This window comes from Rutidosis leptorrhynchoides, chromosome 6 (genome assembly GCF_046630445.1).
Source record: "Rutidosis leptorrhynchoides isolate AG116_Rl617_1_P2 chromosome 6, CSIRO_AGI_Rlap_v1, whole genome shotgun sequence".
In the NCBI taxonomy this organism is placed as follows: Eukaryota; Viridiplantae; Streptophyta; class Magnoliopsida; order Asterales; family Asteraceae; genus Rutidosis; species Rutidosis leptorrhynchoides.
The window spans coordinates 121,807,843-121,829,526 of record NC_092338.1 but is presented as its reverse complement, the minus strand read 5'-3'; the positions used below and the strand labels follow the sequence as shown (position 1 = coordinate 121,829,526).

General features: G+C 36.6%; 1 protein-coding gene across 1 annotated transcript; it reads left to right on the top strand.

Moving 5' to 3' along the window:
* Positions 1-1,709: 1,709 nt before the first annotated feature.
* On the top strand, positions 1,710-8,643 carry LOC139851357 (serine/threonine-protein phosphatase PP1 isozyme 2). Its single transcript, XM_071840381.1, has 4 exons — positions 1,710-2,162; positions 4,096-4,655; positions 5,556-5,778; positions 8,256-8,643. Exons 1-3 carry the CDS (start codon positions 1,964-1,966, stop codon positions 5,727-5,729), a joined length of 933 nt encoding a protein of 310 aa, XP_071696482.1. The 5' UTR covers positions 1,710-1,963; the 3' UTR covers positions 5,730-5,778; positions 8,256-8,643.
* The last annotated feature ends 13,041 nt before the right edge of the window (positions 8,644-21,684 follow it).

Here is a 21,684-nt window from a genome sequence, read left to right as displayed (position 1 = left end):
ACAACCACAGGTCAAAGCACAAGAATTAAAATGATCCAAAAGAGATAAAACCTAACAAACAAACTAAACAATAAGACGGAGATACATAATAATTAACAAACAACTCAAACTAATAGACACAAACATAACAACACCATCGAACCAAGCAAGCAACGGACATTCAACGTCTACGAAGCATTGCAATTACTTAATATCGTCATCTTCATCATCTTTTATATATTTTATGAAAGAGCAAAACCGATCCAAATACAAACTCATGATGATTTTTTTCATACCATTGCCCTTTAGGTTAGTCATTTTTCCTTCCACGAAAGAAACCTTATCCGAATCAACCCGTGAGGACCCCTAAATATCTTTCTTTTTATTTTATCCTTTTTATCGGATCCACTGGTCACCATGGATTGTCCAACCGTATTCGAAACTCTCGCAACAATGCTCCCTTAAATATTAATTCACATCATTCTCAATAACAAGAACCAAAAAACATCACTTACAATAAGACCCAAGCCAAGAGAATTCACCATATGAGCTTGAAAATTCTTTATAAACTTGTGACAACATGAGCACTCATTGTTTGATACCCGAATCTCTCTCGCTCTCTTCATGTTTATCACTTCTTAAGCACAGAGAGAAGGCATTCCCTCCAGTCTCATCCTCCAAATAACATCAGGCAACACATCCAAATTGCGATCTCCATCTACCTTAGGCAGCCCAATTACGAAACATCTAGTTCAGCTGAACTAGCATCAAAAGTAGATATCCCTCATGCAGATTCACCGAGAGTCATTTCAACACAAGCCCCTGCATTCGTCTCTTTCTCCAAATCATTTTGGATCGCGTCAAGTTGGTTAGAATACACAGTAGATGACGATAGACTAAAAGTCGGTATCTATCACATAAACAAAATCAAACCGCCACGTTTTCAGTTTGTGCGTGATCACCTTAGACGGCTTGATCAAGCCCTGGAAAGCCTTTACCGAACCCAAATCATAAGCTCATCACAAAGAACCTTTATATTGGAACAAGCAATCAAGTCCGAAGGATACCCTACACTCTAGAATCCGATCAAGCAATGAAGTTCCTTAATTTCTTCCACCCAAAATCTAGAAGAGCATTGTTCGAATCAGTCATCTTGGCCTCAACAAAGCCTTCAATACTTTCCAAAGTGAAGGAAGAACCTAGCAACTAGGGACTAAACGAGGGCTTCTTCAATCCTCACCTTCCAAACCTCGCCAAAAGTCTTTGCTACCATCGACACTTTCTCTACAATAGCATATGTAGCCGACATACCACGAATCTCAACTATCGCGACTCTAGACAATGTTCTGATACATTCAGTAATCAAATACATCAACGTCCCGTCATCATTTCCTGATAACACAACAGATGATTGAAGTAGCTGAACTAAACTTTAATTGAATTAAAGTATATATATGTGTGGAGGTGGATTCGAATCTCAAAATTATTAGGTAAAAAGTGGAAGACAACGATGAAATCCCAAAAGCAACATTGTTTTCAAAATTAAAAAATATTAAAAATACAAAATATATAATTTTAACTTATAAAATTTAAAAAAAAAAACTGCGATAAGTTTTTTTTAAAAAAATATGGTTCCTCGCTGATCGAAACAACCTAAAACTCAACAAATTTATCGTCATTGTGTTTTTGTATCTTACAGCTCGACTTCTCCGCCCCATCGGAGTTGCAGCTGCTTTTCCTATCAAATTTCGCCATTTTCCTTCCTTAATTTTTTCTTATTTTAATTTTATATAATAAATAATAAATATATATAAAAATAAAAATTAATAATTTAACATTTATTATCGCTATCACCCGCTTTGTCCATGCGCATATGTTAATTTTCTTTTTATTATTCCAAGAAAGCAAAAACTAATCAATCCGTTGTGAATTACGCAAAGAAAATTTGGGGATTTTCATTGCAATTGAAGATCTAGGGTTTGAAATGGCTCAAAATGGAGAAGGAATGAACCCTGCGTTACTCGATGACATAATCAATCGATTATTAGAGTTCCGTCAAGCCAGAACCGCACGGCAGGTTCAGCTATCGGAAGCTGAGATCCGATTGCTTTGCACCACGTCTCGTGAAATCTTCCTTCAACAACCTAATCTCTTAGAGCTCGAAGCTCCTATCAAGATCTGCGGTAACACAAACTTTTAATTTTGAAATCATTTGTCTATTTATAAGTTTATATATATTTGTAATCTTTGTATATATTGCTCTATTAGTTTGTGATGGATATGGATTTAGGGTTCATCTGTACTTTGAATGGAAATGGAATCTGTTTGTATGTGTTTTTATTTTATTTTGTTTGCTAATGATTTATGTATAAGATATAAGATAGAATGTTTGATAGAAAATTTGAATTTGCTTCTAATTGTTAAATGATTTGATCATGGAATTTGTAATGCTGTCAGTTCAATTGAATTTGTGCATGATTTGCAACTATTTCTGATATAATCTGTGTGTTGTGGAGGAATAAGTTTGTGAACATTGCACAGATGCATCAATGTTAGATCTGCGGATTAAAAATCAAAAATCAAAAATCAGTCTTTTATTTGTGATTTTGTATTGTCATGCGATATCACCATTACGACGTATTGTGAAAGGACCGAATCAGTAAGCTTAGTTTCAAAGGGGACTTTGAATTAGTTATAGCGGAAGTAGTACATCCGGCTAAGTTTTTATGAGTATATATAATTTTTACTTTGCCTTTTTACTTTTCTTTGATATTAGTAGAAAGGTTTCATGTGTCCATCGTTTTTTTTTGACCAAATTTCTGACATATTGACATCATAGCTACCTTAATGGTACTCTAAAAATACAAGAAGTAATCGTGAGACTAGAGGCTAGTTTTAGAAACCAATTTATCACTCCTATGATGAATTAGATTTCCCTATTTTAATACTGAAGGTATGTTATGCAAATATCAAAGGAATTTGATGCTTGGTAAAAATGGAGGGGAGAATTATTTCTTGCATACTAAAATGTGGCAGACCCATTTCCCTAATCCCTAGACAGGATCAAGTTTATCTGTATCGAATCTTCAACATTTACAACGGGTAAAATATAGAACATATCTAAAAGACTAAAATATAAAGGACTCCAATTGGATTGAGTCGTCCGAAGTGTTTGCTAATGCTTAAAGCCTCCTAACTTATTAGAGTTTAATATAGTTGACTACTTAACTATAACGAAATAGTTTCTTTGATCTTATTTAGGTACATTAGTTATTTATACGCGTCTCATAGAAATAGACAAAAACAGTGTAGTTGAAGGCAAGAAAGGCGAGCCGTTTTTATGATCCCCTTTATATACCTAAGACGAGGTGTTTTACACAGATGCAGTCACCTTTGTTAATTAGGTGATTGGCGTCTCCTTTTCTTGATAACAATTTTATTGGCAAGATTGCCCTTCCATTGTAATATCTTTTTATTGGATAATTTAAAACTTGAATTAGGTCATTAGTATTAGATTGAATTTAAAGCATATCTATTCTGGGAGCTCTGTAACACGACTATCCTAAATGGTATGCTTGTTTGATATCATCATTTTATGCATCTTGTCTTAGGCAGATACAGAAGCATCTGGCTCTGCCATCGCTTTTAACCAACTTAGAATTAGGTTGCACTCACCTTGGTGCAATGGTTCCTAGCTAACTATATTTGGTCAATTTTTATACATTTGTAATAAACGTCTAGTTAGATATTGAGTTACACATAGAAGCTGTAACTATACGAGTCGGTTTAATACATACTAGTCTGATTTGTATTATAAATTTTTGTAATTGATGACCACATTGGCCCGGATAATTTCTGTTTCACCTTTTTTTGCTCAAACACTTGGTTGATAAACTGTCATACCTGATCATCTTGTATGCAAAATGAACTGGTTTGCAGCCACTTATGGTATTATAATATGGTCCATGGTACCTCATATAATTTGATCTTTAGACTGATTTATGTAGTGGTTTTGTTTACCGACCATCTTCTTTTATCTTGATTATTAAATGCCTTTAAGTGCCTGCATCGCAAGTTATTTCTGAGTTACATGACGTTTGTCACTTTGGATTCCAGGTGATATCCATGGGCAATACGGGGATCTCTTGAGGTTATTCGAATACGGTGGTTTTCCTCCAGAGTCAAACTATTTGTTTCTAGGTGATTATGTTGACCGTGGCAAACAAAGCCTCGAAACCATATGCCTTTTGCTTGCTTACAAAATCAAATATCCCGAAAACTTCTTCCTTTTAAGAGGAAACCATGAATGTGCATCCATCAACAGGATATACGGTTTTTACGACGAATGTAAACGCCGTTTTAACGTTCGACTTTGGAAGATCTTTACTGAGTGTTTCAACTGTCTTCCTGTTGCTGCTCTTATAGATGACAAAATACTATGTATGCATGGGGGTCTTTCTCCTGATCTTAACAGCTTAGATCAGATAAGAAACTTGCCCCGCCCAACTGATATTCCGGATTCGGGTTTGCTTTGTGATTTGCTTTGGTCCGACCCGAGTAGGGATGTTAAGGGATGGGGTATTAATGATAGGGGAGTCTCCTATACCTTTGGGTCTGATAAGGTGGCTGAGTTTTTAATGCAGCATGATATGGACCTTGTTTGTCGTGCTCATCAGGTTATTTGATTTTCTATTCTGCTTATATTGATGTTAAAGGTGGAAATATGGCCGGGTTGGTAAGTGGTAACATCTAAAGTTGGTTCTGATTTAAATTGTAATCTTTTGGTCCGATTTGAAACAGTTTTTGGTCATGTTATCTGAATTACTTTTTGTCCAAAGTTGGTAATTGTTTTAAAACTAATTGGTATGTCAAATTTGATTAGAAAACTTATGTTGTTTCGGAATTACCAACATTCGTCTAGGGATTTTTTTACAGTATTATTTACTAAAACTCCCCGATAATTGCCGATTACTCCAGTCTCCAGGAACCGGTCAATACGATTTTCCAAAGTTCGGGTAATTAACTGCTTAAAATTTATAAAATGGGTCAAAATTGTATTTAGTTGGTCAAAGTCGGATTTATTCGGTCAAATTCAGTCGAAGTTAATGTCGGTCAACATTTTAATATGAATTTAAATTTAGATTATAATTTTAGGGTTCTTGAACAAAACAAAATTATGTTTATGCATCTGGACAATTATGTTAACGTGTACGTTTATGTTTATGGATTTCTTGTATATTTAGACGCAATTTTGATATTTATTATTTAAGTGTATAAAAATTCCAATCCAATTACTCCCGACTATTCCCTGAATTGCCGATTACTCCCTCAAAAGTCCGACTGAGTACTCCCCGAGTAGTAACTTTTGCAACATTGATTATTTATGATGCTTATCATTATTTATGCACTAACAGAACACTTTAGGCGACTTTTGAATTTATCAATATCATTGCTTTACCAATTTGACCTATGAGATAATCTGTATTGACCCGTTCATTGATATATTAGCCAAAGTTGATAGCTTTAATTGATTTATTCTACAAGGCCTGATATATTTAAATGTTTCTTTTGTGCAGGTTGTTGAAGATGGATATGAATTCTTTGCTGACAGACAGCTTGTTACCATATTCTCAGCTCCAAATTATTGTGGTGAATTTGATAATGCTGGTACAATGATGAGCGTTGATGAAAGCTTGATGTGTTCCTTTCAAATTTTGAAGCCAGCTGATCGAAAACCTAGATTATTGTGACACTATCAAGACATGATTACTGATCTGTTTGTGACCCTACGATTTTAAGGTCAGTACCAATAGCCCAATAGTTTCTTTCCCTTGCATGTAATCTACCATACTGATTGGTGAATGACGTGGTTTTCATGGTGTGGTTGTGGTCACCATTATTCGTGAATGTACATTGCTATGCTCTACAAAGGGGAATTTCTGGGCTGATGTGGGTTTACTTCTTCTCAAACAGGTCAAAACGTGTTAATCTGCAAATACTAATTAGAATGGAAACAAGTTAAACAGGTCAAAAGTTTCTAATCTTTTAATAGTTCTATAAAAAGAAGGATTAAAATGCATTTGTCATTGTCGCAGGGATATCTAATACGTTCACCGGACTTTTCCTTTTTTTAGACTTCTTTTGTAATATAAAATTTCATTTTTGCCCACATTTGTGAGATTTTCTGATACAAACCAATTAACTAAGAAGACTTTATTGATATATTGTATAAGATTACATATACAAACTTCCCTACAATTAGAGATGTAGGAATCTCCCAAATCCAATTCCAGACACAATAATGATAATAACCGTCATCACAAATCTGTAGATATATTTATATACATAATATGATCATACTTAACCCCTGTAATTTTGTTTAATTTCACATAACCCCCTAGACTTCCTTGGAACGCCTCTTGTAAACTTTTCCCCACTTGTTATCTTGAGTCGTAACATTACCCCCTTCCCAAAGAAGCACCTTGTCCTCAAGGTGAAATTCTGGAAATTGCGCTTGAATAACATCCACCGGTTCCCATGTAGCTTCAGAACTTGCTAAATTCTTCCATCGAATCAATACTTCCTTGTTTGCGTCATTTGTAGTCTCAGCTCGTATTCCCATGACCTCTTCTGGTTGTAAAGGAAGATCCATGTTTGTTGATAATAGTGTGGGTAGTTCAGTAGCGACCTTATGATTTCCAACCCATTTCTTAAGTTGCGAAACATGAAATACAGGATGAATTGAAGATGTCGCTGGCAACCGTAGTTTATAAGCCACTTTTCCAATTCGTTCCAAAATTTCGTAGGGCCCGTAATATTTAGATGCAAGCTTTTCATTTTGTCGATGGCTGACAGATTTTTGACGATAAGGACGTAATTTTAAAAACACATGATCACCAACAGAAAACTCAACATCACGTCGATGGACATCCGCTTTGCCTTTCATAATCTGTTGTGCTCTCGATAAGTGTAGTTTTAACTCTTCCAACATCTGATCACGTTCTTCTAAATAGCGATCCACCTCAAATATGGGCGTAGGCTGGCTACCATATCGAATTAAATGTGGTGGGTCACGCCCATAGATAATCTTGAAAGGAGTCGTGTTCGCTGAAGAATGGTATGAAGTATTATACCAGTATTCAGCCCAAGATAGCCACTTGGACCATTGTTTGGGCTTATCACATTCAAAACATCGTAGGTACGTTTCAATACTCCTATTAACAACTTCGGTTTGACCATCAGTCTCGGGATGATAAGCAGTACTATATTTAAGGGTTGTACCTTGCAGACGAAAAAGTTCCTTCCAAAAGTTACTAAGAAATACTTTATCCCTGTCAGACACGATGGAATTTGGAATTCCGTGTAAACGTATCACTTCCCGTAGGAAAACAGCAGCTACTGTAGATGCTGTATAGGGATGGCGTAAAGGCACAAAATGGCCGTATTTACTCAAACGATCGACGACCACTAGAATCACTGTAAAACCTTCTGATTTAGGTAAGCCATCGATAAAATCCATCGATACATCCTCCCAAACTTTGTTTGGTAATTCCAAAGGTTGCAAGAGCCCTCCAGGTTGCATGGTAGAATACTTATTCCTTTGGCAAACTTCACACTCTGACACAAATTTGGCAATATCTCGTCGCATCCCAACCCAAAGACTTTATTGATATATTGTATAAGATTACAGATACAAACTTCCCTACAATTAGAGATGTAGGAATCTCCCAAATCCAATTCCAGACAAAATAATGATAATAACCGTCATCACAAATCTGTAGATATATTTATATACATAATATGATCATACTTAACCCCTGTAATTTTGTTTAACTTCACATAACCCCCTAGACTTCCTTGGAACGCCTCTTGTAAACTTTTCCCCACTTGTTATCTTGAGTCGTAACATTTTCAGCATCAAAAAGGGAGTTTTCATTCTTACATTTACCTTTCCGTTTTAATTCATCTTTATAAATTCTTAGAATGTTTGTCGTCGATCCAACCCATTCCGTCTTACTTCCCACTCGCAATATACGTATGCCATTTTTTTTATTGCCCTCCCGTTTACATGGTTTTTTTTTTGTAAATGTACATTCTTGGTTAGTTAAGTTGTATTTCCTTGTGTTAATGTTACATATGTTAATTTCAGAAAACAAAAGTGTAGTTTTTTTGAATATTCTTCTTCCTTGTGAATTGTCCATTGTTGTGTATATGGATGGATTGTTATAGTTTTGCTTCACTGATTTTGAATTCTCTATTAATCTGGTACATTGCAGAATTCACTGGGAATGCATAGGTCGGAATATGGATTGGTTGTTGGTGTTTTGACAATTGAAGGCTGCCTTGGAGGTTGGTTTATGACCTTGCCAATTAATTCTATTATTGTTATCGAAAAAATTCTTGATTCTAATATATTGGCGTGCGATTTGTGATGACAATGTAAATATATTTGGCTTTGTGAATCGTATCAACACTGTAATGGATCTCTTTTGACACCTCAGTATTGCCCCCATCCTCCTCGCTTCTTGATTGACTAATATTGCTCTACTTTTTTGACCTGTTGGTTAGATAACACAACAAGTGTTTGCATAATTTACTTGTTATGCTTGTTAAATCATGCATAATGGATTTAATATCATTGCTATTTCCACAGGGTTATTAAAGGTGGTGTAAATGATGCTACCAAACTTCACCTCTGTCAATTTTCTCCTTTTGTTAATTTGTATGTACCTTCTTTGGTCTATATATAGATCTAGTGCCGTGTCACATTTGGTCAATAGCCTTTAATAATTTGATACCGACTTAAATGAATAATGCAAAGCCCAATGTTTACATTTCACTTTTAAATGTATTCAGAAATTTAGAATTTGTACTTCGACAAATTCAACCAAGATCAGGGTCAGTGCTTGTTTGCTTTAATGTCGAAAGTGAGTTTGGGACACTCTTTAGCTATAGTCAGATATGAGTTGTAGACTTGTGACCCAAAACTAATGTCGTCTTTCCTTGGTCACCTGCTTAATGAGAGGTTTGAACCTTTTAGGCCATTTTGTGATGATTTAGTATTACATATTTATAACTTTATTAACTTCTATTAAAATTAAAATACGATACAGTTTTTAGATGGAATATTTTATTGTCCTTGTTACCTTACAGAAGAAACAAAATATAAAAGACAGATGTCGCAGTTAATCATTTAGCATGTATTTAATACCTGCCTATATCCTAGTAAAGGAATAAATTAAATCGTATGAACTTTATGCGAGTTCAAGTTAAAATAGCAGTGTCTACTCGGTTACTATTTTAGGTAAATTAATGAATACACGGTGAACAGATTTCGAATACTAATTTATTGGTGGTCAAACAAACAGAGATTAGAGCTTAGAATAAACCAATATTGTGTTGAAGTCCATAGACTTGTAGTAGCATGTGCAGATCACATGCACTTACCTTCTATATATTCCCAAATATTGTTGCATGATCATTCATCTTTAACAACAAAATGGAGCTTCAAAACCCTATTAGTCTTTTTCTCATAGTAGCACTAGCAATTGCTGCTGCCAATCTAATGCTGATTGGCGGATCAACGATGGATAAGTACGGTGGTCATCCACCGCCATCTCAACATCCTCCATCTTCTCAAAATCAACCACAATGTGATTGTGAAAGCGATCAACCGCCTCCACCTCAGGCACAACCACCACCACCACTTTTTGCACCACCTTCTCATTACAATCAACCACCGTCATCATCGGAAAGTCCACCACCTCTTCAAAGAGAGCAACCACCAACATCATCAAAACATCCACCACCTCCTCCTCCACCAACCCCGTTTATACGCCTACCACCTCCTCAAGATAATCAACCACCACCACCAACTCATGGTTGCTCACCTACACCACCACATCATCATGAGCAAACACCACCCTCATCTCACCACCATCAGTCACCTCCCTCCATAGCACAAACTCCACCAACAAGCTCACATTCACCACCACCACCACCACCCTCACGTGTTGAACATCAACCACCATCACCTTTCCCATATTATGGTTATCCTCCACCACCACCTCCCACCCAAACACCTCCACCACCACCACCACCTCCTACTCAAACACCTCCACCACCATCTCCTGAGAAAACTCCACCATCACCACCATCACCTGATGCTCCACGAGTACCACCAAACCCATTATCACCACCTTGCGGTTATCATTCAAATCCTCCACCATCACCGCCACCAATTATTGAACATCAACCACCATCACCTTTCCCATATTACGGTTATCCTCCACCACCACCACCACCACCTTCTCCTGCCCAAACAACTCCACCACCATCTCCAAAGCAAAGACCACCACCACGAATGCCGCCCTCACCACCACCTCCCGTTGAGAAACCTCCACAAACACCAACACTACCAAACGCACCACCACCACCACCAACTGATAATCCAATTCCACCGACCTCACCACCCTGTGACAATCAACCACACCCTCCACCACCACCAACACCGTATTATCATTATCAGCCACCACCACCGTATTATTACTATGGTCAGCAACCACCCGCTAATCTTTGACCAATAATTAATGCAATTCTAAACCTTCATTAACAATTAGACCTATATATCATCATCCTTACCTGTTTTAATCTTGTAGACTCTTTAATCTTGTGCTTGGTAGTATGTACTAGCTTTCTACGTGTCCTAGTTATACGTATCTAGTCATGTCTCTAGCTTTTTATATTAATCGTATGGATCCATTAATTAATTAGTTGTTTTTAATACAATTTAGTTTCGCGTATTTCTTAATTTTTATTAACTTCCTGAAACTTGTACATTATGTATGATCAACTAGCTATAGAAGAGGGTCGCAATAATATTATACCTTCTGGGCTAAACATTGATTGAGTAGCTTTATTGGGCCTTGGCTCACTGATGCTCGCTGATGCAACTGACCCTATGGTTTACCACCCATGCACGTACCAAGAACCAAACTTTGATTAACCACAATATATAACATAAACCGTGGAATCTAAATTGCGCACTTGATCCATAAAATCGTAACAAGAACCAATATATATCAATTTATTCCTGCTTTATTTTTTGGTGGAAGTTTTTATCATAGACATTTGGTTCAACAAATAAAGCTTGAAAGTGTAGCGATCAATATATCCTTTGTACGCTTTTTTGACCAATTCATTAGATAGCAACATATAAATGCGCTCATCTAAAGATTTATGAAAAGTTTTTATTATTCAAATATGTTATAACAACTTTTCATCGAATATGGACATAGACAATTACTTTCGTATATAATTGGATATGAATTTGGATGTGAATTTTAATGAAAAATAATAAAAAGGGTATAGCTCAATCCCATTCTTATATGATCCGTTGTAATCTGTAATGACACATGATAACAACAAAACAGAATCTCAACACAGATACTGTTAGACTACATTATTATTGTCCATGAATTGAGTCCATGTCTTGTATTATTGGGCTCAGCCCACTGCTAGTTGTCTAGGGTTATTCATTGGCTATATAATAGCCCTCATTCTTGTACTGTAACCAAGCATTCAATAATAATACAATTACGCCTTGTATCATGGTATCAGTCGCCAGCTCACATCACCAACCCTAATTTATTTTTTTATTTTTACGGCCACTTCTTTCCCTCTCTTTTCGGATCTCATCCGATCCTCTTTCTCTGTCATGGCCGATAACACCTATGATAAGATATACACTGTTACTTCCATCTCGCATCTCATTCCGGTTAAGCTTGATCTCACAAAACTGAATTATGTACATTGGAAAAAATTGTTCACAACCCACTGCCTTGGATTCGATGTTCTAAAGTTTTTACAAGGCACCTCCACAGCCGAGGAGCGTGCTACTCCTGCATGGATCAAAGCTGATGGTGTCGTCTCAACCTGGATCTATAACACCATATCCGAATCCCTACTTGAACGGGTATTAAATTCTGAACCCGCTACATCACACGAAGCATGGGTCTTTCTTGAGAAAATTTTCAAAGACAACAAACGTTCCAAAACAATGGAACTTACTGTTGAGTTAAGAAACCTTGTTATTGGTGATCAAACAATTGAAGAATATCTTCGAACAATCGATAAAATTTCTGCTCAACTCCGAAATCTCGGCTCCACTGTTGATGATCACGATCTTGTTATGTATGCTGTTAACGGGTTAAATGATAAATACCCACATGTTTCTCACATCATACTTCATCGTGAACAATTTCCCGATTTTAATACGGCTCGCTCTATGCTTTTAATGGAGGAGATGACGATAAACCGCAAACAACGAGCAACCACCGAAGCTCCTCCTAATTCATCTCACCCATCAGTCCTTGTTGCTCAAACATCGGCTGCATCATCATCGAATACAAAGACTGAAGTTTGTCGCAATTTTATGAAGGGATTTTGCAGGTTTGATTCAAAGTGTCGCTATTTACATCACAGCTCCAATCGACGATCTGCTACTGGTTCCCATTCTCAACAGACCAATCGGCCCAACAGCTTAAACCAAGCCCAATTGTTGCAAATTATTGCGACCCAGCAGCAACAATTGGCTCAGTCCAATCCCTCCCTTCGGGCCCAAGTTCCAGCTACTTTTTTCCTATGGTTTTAACAGCCCTGCTCGATCTCTGGCCCAACCTGGAATTCTCCCTAGCCCACCGGGATTTCACAGGCCTGCTTTGGACAGTCTTGGGCCTTCCCTGTATGCTACCCCCAACGGGCCACAAGTCCATTTTGCTGGACAGGTTCCTGCTCACGGCCAGACTAGTAACATTGGACCAAGTGCTTTTATTCCTAACACATCAGCCCAACAGAATCAGCTTGGGTCTTTTATTGTTGATCCGCGCACTCAGACTCGTGAAACTGTTTTACCTCACGCCTTTAGTGCCATGACCCTTCAAGACTACGGGGCTGCTGGTTGGCACATGAATACTGGTGCGTCCTCTCATCTTACCTCCTGTATTAATAATCTTAGTACTGTTTTTAATAATTGTAAATATCCATCGGTCGCCGTAGGTAACAGGAACACCATTCCCGTCACAACACCGGCAATAGCTTGTTACCTAATGCTCACCGACCTCTCCACCTGAATAATGTCCTTGTAACCCCCAATATTGTTAAAAATCTTATTTCTGTTCGTCAATTTACTCGTGATAACCTTGTATCTGTTGAATTTGATCCTTTTGGTTTTTCTGTGAAGGATTATCTGACGCGACACCTTCTCCTCCGATGTGATAGCACCGGGGATCTCTACCCGCTTACGTCCCCCGCAACCTCATCTCCTCAAGCTCACCTCACCAGTTCTGTTACGTGGCATCAACGTCTTGGTCATCCCGGACACGATGTTCTTCGAAGACTAGTTTCAAATAAAGACATTATTTGTAATAAGACGACGTCTCCCGTGCTTTGTCATGCTTGCCAGCTTGGCAAACACGTGCGACTTCCTTTTTCTGTTTCTTGTTCAAATGTCAATGCACCATTTGATATTATTCATTCTGATTTATGGACTTCTCCTATTACTAGTCTTAGTGGTTTAAAGTATTACATTATATTTCTTGATCATTATTCGCATTATGTTTGGGTTTTTTCATTACGCAATAAATCTGATACACTTAATACATTTATACACTTTCGTGCTTTCATACGTACTCAATTTAAACAAGAGATAAAAGCCTTTCAATGTGACAATGGAGGCGAATTCGACAACACTGCCTTCCATCAACTCATGCAAACAAATGGGATTCAATTTTGTTTCTCATGTCCACACACATCTCAACAAAACGGAAAATCTGAACGCATGCTTCGCACCATTAATAACCAAATCCGCACTCTACTTTTTCAAACTCACCTTCCACCCACTTACTGGGTCGAAGCTCTTCATATGGCAGCCTATCTCCTGAATATCCTTCCTTCCTCCGCCATTAACCATGACATCCCACACTTTCGTTTGTACAAACAAAAGCCTAACTATGACTCTCTTCGTGTCTTCGGGTGTCTCTGTTACCCTCACCTACCCACTACTCACAAACTTGCTCCACGTTCCACTCCTTGCATCTTCCTTGGTTACCCATCTAATCATCGGGGTTACCGTTGTCTTGACCTTACCACTAACCGTGTCCTTCTCTCTCGTCACGTCACCTTTGACGAAACCTCTTTCCCCTTTGGTTCCATGACACCCACTCAACCACCATCCTATGACTTCCTCGATCCTCCACCCAGCCTGTTCTCCCGATCCTTTCATCTCTCTACACCTACCTCGGGGACACAGCCTCCTCCTACTGAGGCTACTACTACTCCTCCTACTCCGGAGACACAGCCTTCTCCTACTGAGGCTACTGCCACCGCTCCTAACTCGGAGACACAGCTCCCTCCTACTGGGGCTACCGACATTGCTTCTACATCGGAGACACAGCCTCCTCCTACTGAGGCTACATCCTCTTCCACATCCGCTCATCCTATGATAACCCGCAGGCGTGTCGGTATCTCCAAACCAGTTCAACGCCTTAATCTTCACACCACTACCATATCTCCCATTTCTCGCACTTATCCTGATGCTCTTCGCGACCCTCATTGGAAACAAGCTATGCCTGATGAATATGTTGCTTTAATTAACAACAGTACTTAGAAACTTGTGCCTCGCCCATCGGACACGAACATAGTTCGCTCCATGTGGCTCTTTAAGCACAAGTTTAATGCAGACGGTAATTTGAGTAGATATAAGGCTCGACTTGTTGCTAACAGTCGTAGCCAACAGGTTGGTATTGATTGTGATGAGACGTTTAGTCCGGTTGTTAAACCGGCATCGATACGTACGGTCCTCAGTTTGGCAGTTTCTCGACACTGGCCTATTCACCAGCTAGATGTCAAGAATGCCTTCTTACATGGTCAGCTATCAGAGACTGTTTACATGCACCAGCCACCAGGGTTTCGAGACCCTCGATACCCGGATCATGTCTGCTTATTGCAAAAATCCTTATATGGCCTCAAGCAGGCCCCTCGCGCATGGTTTCAGTGCTTTGCAGGATACGCTCAGTGGATCGGTTTTCATCAAAGCCGTTGTGACACCTCTCTTTTTATTTATCATCAGGGATCTGAGACTGCCTACTTGCTATTATATGTCGACGATATTGTGCTTACTGCATCCTCCACGGGTTTACTTCAGCGGATCATTTCATCCTTACATAAGGAATTTGCCATGACTGATTTGGGGCCATTGAATTACTTCCTTGGCATTCACGCCACTCGTACTACATCTAGCATGTTCCTCTCTCAGAGACAGTACGCTACAGAGATCATTGAGCGGGCCGACATGACCATATGTCAGCCTTGTCGAACCCCCGTTGAACCGGGTGCCAAACTGTAACGACCCTGGATTTTCCAACATTTATTTATTAGTAATTATTATTATTAATACATGTGATTTAAACGAATGTATGTTATTACATTTACTTGTTGCCATGATTGCCCGTACTTGATTCTTTAATGGCCGAAACGTCTTTGTGACACCCGGAACTTACACGAATAATATTTTCACATATTATTTACATTCATGATTAGTTTTAGTAATCATTTTGACTAACTATGGTGATTAGTTAGTTACTTGGGCTTTAATTGGATTTATTTGTTAAATACTTGAACTTGGGCTTGACAAAGCTAATGGACTCATGAATAAGGCTTATAAGCCCACCCTACATATTAAATGAACTTAATTTAGCCCATCACACTTGTAAGTAATACTTTCAAACATAAAATAGTTAGTTTAAGACACTTGGAATAATTAACTAGGTGGAAGACAAGTTACTTACAAGCATGCTAGTCATCTTTCTCCCATATATTCCCCTTTTCCCATTCCACACAAACACCTTCTCCCCATACATGGAAAAATGCATTTTGACCCTTCCCTTAGACCATTTTGGCCATCCACTTTAGGGGAATGTGGGGGGGGGGGGTTCCATTTTCAAATTTTGTTGCTACTTATTTACTAGTATTCTCTCACATTTACACACACTTCACTTTGCTACTTCTCTTTCTCTCATTTTTCTCTCTACTTTGTAAGTAACATGAACTATTTTCTCTTCTCTTTCTCTCTTAAGAACCACAACATTCATCATCATATTACTAGTTTCATTACTTGTTCTTGTTTAATGTTTACTTACTAGTTGTTTATTGATGTTAAGGATAAAGTTTTCTAACTTGTATCTTCATCTAATCTTGGTTACTTTCATCTTTTGTTGTAAAGAACCAAGAACAAAGAATCTAAACTTTCTAGTTTATGGTTCTACAATTAGTGTTTTAAAGATTTAAAGTTCATAAGTTCTAAAAATCATACATGCATTCATGTTAGTAAACTTAAAGTTTACTTTCTAAAGATCAAGACCTAGGCTTGAATCTTTAAAAGTATGAAACTCATGAACTTGTTGCTTGTTTATTTAGTTTTTCACTTTCATTCTTGCACTTTAATTACACTTTACTAGTTGATAATCAAAGTTTTGTAACTTATGGTTTCACTAAAGTAAAGATTCAAGTGTTAGTACTTATGATTCAACTTAATGACTTTACCTAGACTTGCACTTGGGTTATGATGGTCAAACCATGGTAAAAATGATGTAAACACATCAATGAGTTGTACACTTGAAGCTATAGGCATCAAGGATGAGAACCATGATGAACATCAAGCACCAAACTCACCGGAACCCATTATTTTCTGCTTTCCTGTTCTCTGCTTACTGTTCTGTCCAAACCCTACTGACCTGCTGTTTCTGTAACAGACCAGTAGACCTGGGCTACTGAGACCATGATTTTTAGATAGAAATTTTCGAGTAGATAACTTTTCATATAAGACTTGTCTTAATCCGAGTTACGGTTTAGAATCTACGGCCCTCCCAGCGTCACTATGTCCATTTACTTTTCTGTTTTCGTTTACAGTTTCTGTTTTTCTGGTTTCTGTAACAGACCAGTACTCCTGGGCTACTGTAACCTTTACTTTCAGATAGCTCAGTTCGTGTAGATAACTTTTCATATAAGACTCGTCTTCATCCGTGTAGTGACCCGAACTTTTCCATGTTTATATATATTAATTGAGATTGATATTTACATGATTAAATGTTTCCAACATGTTAAGCAATCAAACTTGTTAATACTTAATTAATTGAAATATGTTTCATATAGACAATTGACCACCCAAGTTGATCGGTGATTCACGAACGTTAAAACTTGTAAAAACTATATGATGACATATAAATGGATATATATATAGTTTACATGATACTATGATAAGAAAACATATCATAAAGTATATTAACAATGAACTACATATGTAAAAACAAGACTACTAACTTAATGATTTTTAAACGAGACATATATGTAACGATTATCGTTGTAAAGACATTTAATGTATATATATCATATTAAGAGATATTCATACATGATAATATCATGATAATATAATAATTTAAAATCTCATTTGATATTATAAACATTGGGTTAACAACATTTAACAAGATCGTTAACCTAAAGGTTTCAAAACAACACTTACATGTAACGACTAACGATGACTTAACGACTCAATTAAAATGTATATACATGTAGTGTTTTAATATGTATTTATACACTTTTGAAAGACTTCAATACACTTATCAAAATACTTCTACTTAACAAAAATGCTTACAATTACATCCTCGTTCAGTTTCATCAACAATTCTACTCGTATGCACCCGTATTCGTACTCGTACAATACACAGCTTTTAGATGTATGTACTATTGGTATATACACTCCAATGATCAGCTCTTAGCAGCCCATGTGAGTCACCTAACACATGTGGGAACCATCATTTGGCAACTAGCATGAAATATCTCATAAAATTACAAAAATATGAGTAATCATTCATGACTTATTTACATGAAAACAAAATTACATATCCTTTATATCTAATCCATACACCAACGACCAAAAACACCTACAAACACTTTCATTCTTCAATTTTCTTCATCTAATTGATCTCTCTCAAGTTCTATCTTCAAGTTCTAAGTGTTCTTCATAAATTCCAAAAGTTCTAGTTTCATAAAATCAAGAATACTTTCAAGTTTGCTAGCTCACTTCCAATCTTGTAAGGTGATCATCCAACCTCAAGAAATCTTTGTTTCTTACAGTAGGTTATCATTCTAATACAAGGTAATAATCATATTCAAACTTTGGTTCAATTTCTATAACTATAACAATCTTATTTCAAGTGATGATCTTACTTGAACTTGTTTTCGTGTCATGATTCTGCTTCAAGAACTTCGAGCCATCCAAGGATCCATTGAAGCTAGATCCATTTTTCTCTTTTCCAGTAGGTTTATCCAAGGAAATTAAGGTAGTAATGATGTTCATAACATCATTCGATTCATACATATAAAGCTATCTTATTCGAAGGTTTAAACTTGTAATCACTAGAACATAGTTTAGTTAATTCTAAACTTGTTCGCAAACAAAAGTTAATCCTTCTAACTTGACTTTTAAAATCAACTAAACACATGTTCTATATCTATATGATATGCTAACTTAATGATTTAAAACCTGGAAACACGAAAAACACCGTAAAACCGGATTTACGCCGTCGTAGTAACACCGCGGGCTGTTTTGGGTTAGTTAATTAAAAACTATGATAAACTTTGATTTAAAAGTTGTTATTCTGAGAAAATTATTTTTATTATGAACATGAAACTATATCCAAAAATTATGATTAAACTCAAAGTGGAAGTATGTTTTCTAAAATGGTCATCTAGACGTCGTTCTTTCGACTGAAATGACTACCTTTACAAAAACGACTTGTAACTTATTTTTTCGACTATAAACCTATACTTTTCTGTTTAGATTCATAAAATAGAGTTCAATATGAAACCATAGCAATTTGATTCACTCAAAACGGATTTAAAATGAAGAAGTTATGGGTAAAACAAGATTGGATAATTTTTCTCATTTTAGCTACGTGAAAATTGGTAACAAATCTATTCCAACCATAACTTAATCAACTTGTATTGTATATTATGTAATCTTGAGATACCATAGACACGTATACAATGTTTCGACCTATCATGTCGACACATCTATATATATTTCGGAACAACCATAGACACTCTATATGTGAATGTTGGAGTTAGCTATACAGGGTTGAGGTTGATTCCAAAATATATATAGTTTGAGTTGTGATCAATACTGAGATAAGTATACACTGGGTCGTGGATTGATTCAAGATAATATTTATCGATTTATTTCTGTACATCTAACTGTGGACAACTAGTTGTAGGTTACTAACGAGGACAGCTGACTTAATAAACTTAAAACATCAAAATATATTAAAAGTGTTGTAAATATATTTTGAACATACTTTGATATATATGTATATATTGTTATAGGTTCGTGAATCAACCAGTGGCCAAGTCTTACTTCCCGACGAAGTAAAAATCTGTGAAAGTGAGTTATAGTCCCACTTTTAAAATCTAATATTTTTGGGATGAGAATACATGCAGGTTTTATAAATGATTTACAAAATAGACACAAGTACGTGAAACTACATTCTATGGTTGAATTATCGAAATCGAATATGCCCCTTTTTATTAAGTCTGGTAATCTAAGAATTAGGGAACAGACACCCTAATTGACGCGAATCCTAAAGATAGATCTATTGGGTCTAACAAACCCCATCCAAAGTACCGGATGCTTTAGTACTTCGAAATTTATATCATATCCGAATGGTGTCCCAGAATGATGGGGATATTCTTATATATGCATCTTGTTAATGTCGGTTACCAGGTGTTCACCATATGAATGATTTTTATCTCTATGTATGGGATGTGTATTGAAATATAAAATCTTGTGGTCTATTATTATGATTTGATATATATAGGTTAAACCTATAACTCACCAACATTTTTGTTGACGTTTTAAGCATGTTTATTCTCAGGTGATTATTAAGAGCTTCTGCTGTCGCATACTTAAATAAGGACGAGATTTGGAGTCCATGCTTGTATGATATTGTGTAAAAACTGCATTCAAGAAACTTATTTTGTTGTAACATATTTGTATTGTAAACCATTATGTAATGGTCGTGTGTAAACAGGATATTTTAGATTATCATTATTTGATAATCTACGTAAAGTTTTTTTAAAACCTTTATCTATGAAATAAAGGTTATGGTTTGTTTTAAAAATGAATGCAGTCTTTGAAAAATGTCTCATATAGAGGTCAAAACCTCGCAACGAAATCAATTAATATGGAACGTTTTTAATCAATAAGAACGGGACATTTCAGTTGGTATCCGAGCGTTGGTCTTAGAGAACCAGAAAATTTGCATTAGTGTGTCTTATCGAGTTTGTTAGGATGCATTAGTGAGTCTGGACTTCGACCGTGTTTTTTTTTAAAAATGATTCCTTAACATTTTTGTTGGATATTATATATTTTTAACATAGGAATATTATGTGATATATTAATCTCTTAACGTGTTTGATATTATGTGATAGATGTCTACCTCTAGAACAAGTCCCATTGACTCACCTAATAATAATGAAGAGTCAAATGTAAATTGGAATGATTCGTGGACTGATTCACAAGTTCCCGAAGAGGAACCGGAAGAAGAGTCGGAACCGGAAGAAGAATCGGAACCGGAAGAAGAATCGGAACCGGAAGAAGAAATAGAACCGGTGGGGGAAATAATAAAACGGTTAAGTAAAAGAAAATCCTCAACCAACCGACCAAGGTTAATTATGGTCAATGGTGTTTCCGCCAAGGAAGCAAAATATTGGGAGGATTACCAATTCTCCGATGAATCGGATTCCGACGAGAATTCCGATGATGTTATAGAAATTACCCCAACTGAATTTAAAAAGGCAAAAGAAAATAATAAGGGAAAGGGCATAAAAATAGAGAAATCTAATTCCAACCCCGATGAACTTTATATGTATCGTCAACGCCCGAAGTCCTTAAGTTGTAACAATGACCCGGGAACCTCTAAACCACCAGGTTTTTCTAAACCAATGTGGACAACGACGGCTCGTATTAGGGGAACATCATATATCCCTAGAAACTTGGCAAAACGAACCAAAACTGAAGAAGAAGAAACGAGCGAGTCGGAATAAGATAGTTGTATTCGTGTGGTGTAATATATGTAATATAGTGTTCTTATGCTTTATGATATATGTAAAAATTGCTTGTATTAATAAGTATTTTTTTATGAATCTAACTCTTGTCTATTTTACAGTTTAAAAACACAAAATGGATAGACAACCCAATATTTTAAGAGACCTACCCGGAGACATGATTGATGAAATCTTGTCTAGAGTCGGCCAGAATTCCTCGGCACAACTATTTAAGGCGAGATCAGTTTGTAAGACATTCGAAGAACGTTCCAAGAATGTCTTGGTTTATAAGAGACTTTCGTTTGAAAGATGGGGGATATCACATTGGGAAACCCATAAGTTACGATGTGTTTACTTTGACGCATATATTGCGGGGAACCCAAATGCTATTTTACGCAACGGGTTAAGAAATTATTTTGACTCAATATATCCGAATATTGGACTTCGTGATTTAGAAAAAGCGGCTAACATGCAACATAAAGAAGCATGTTATGCTTACGGATTAGTAATGTTCGCTTCTCACCAAAGTGAGAACAAGAACATCGGGCT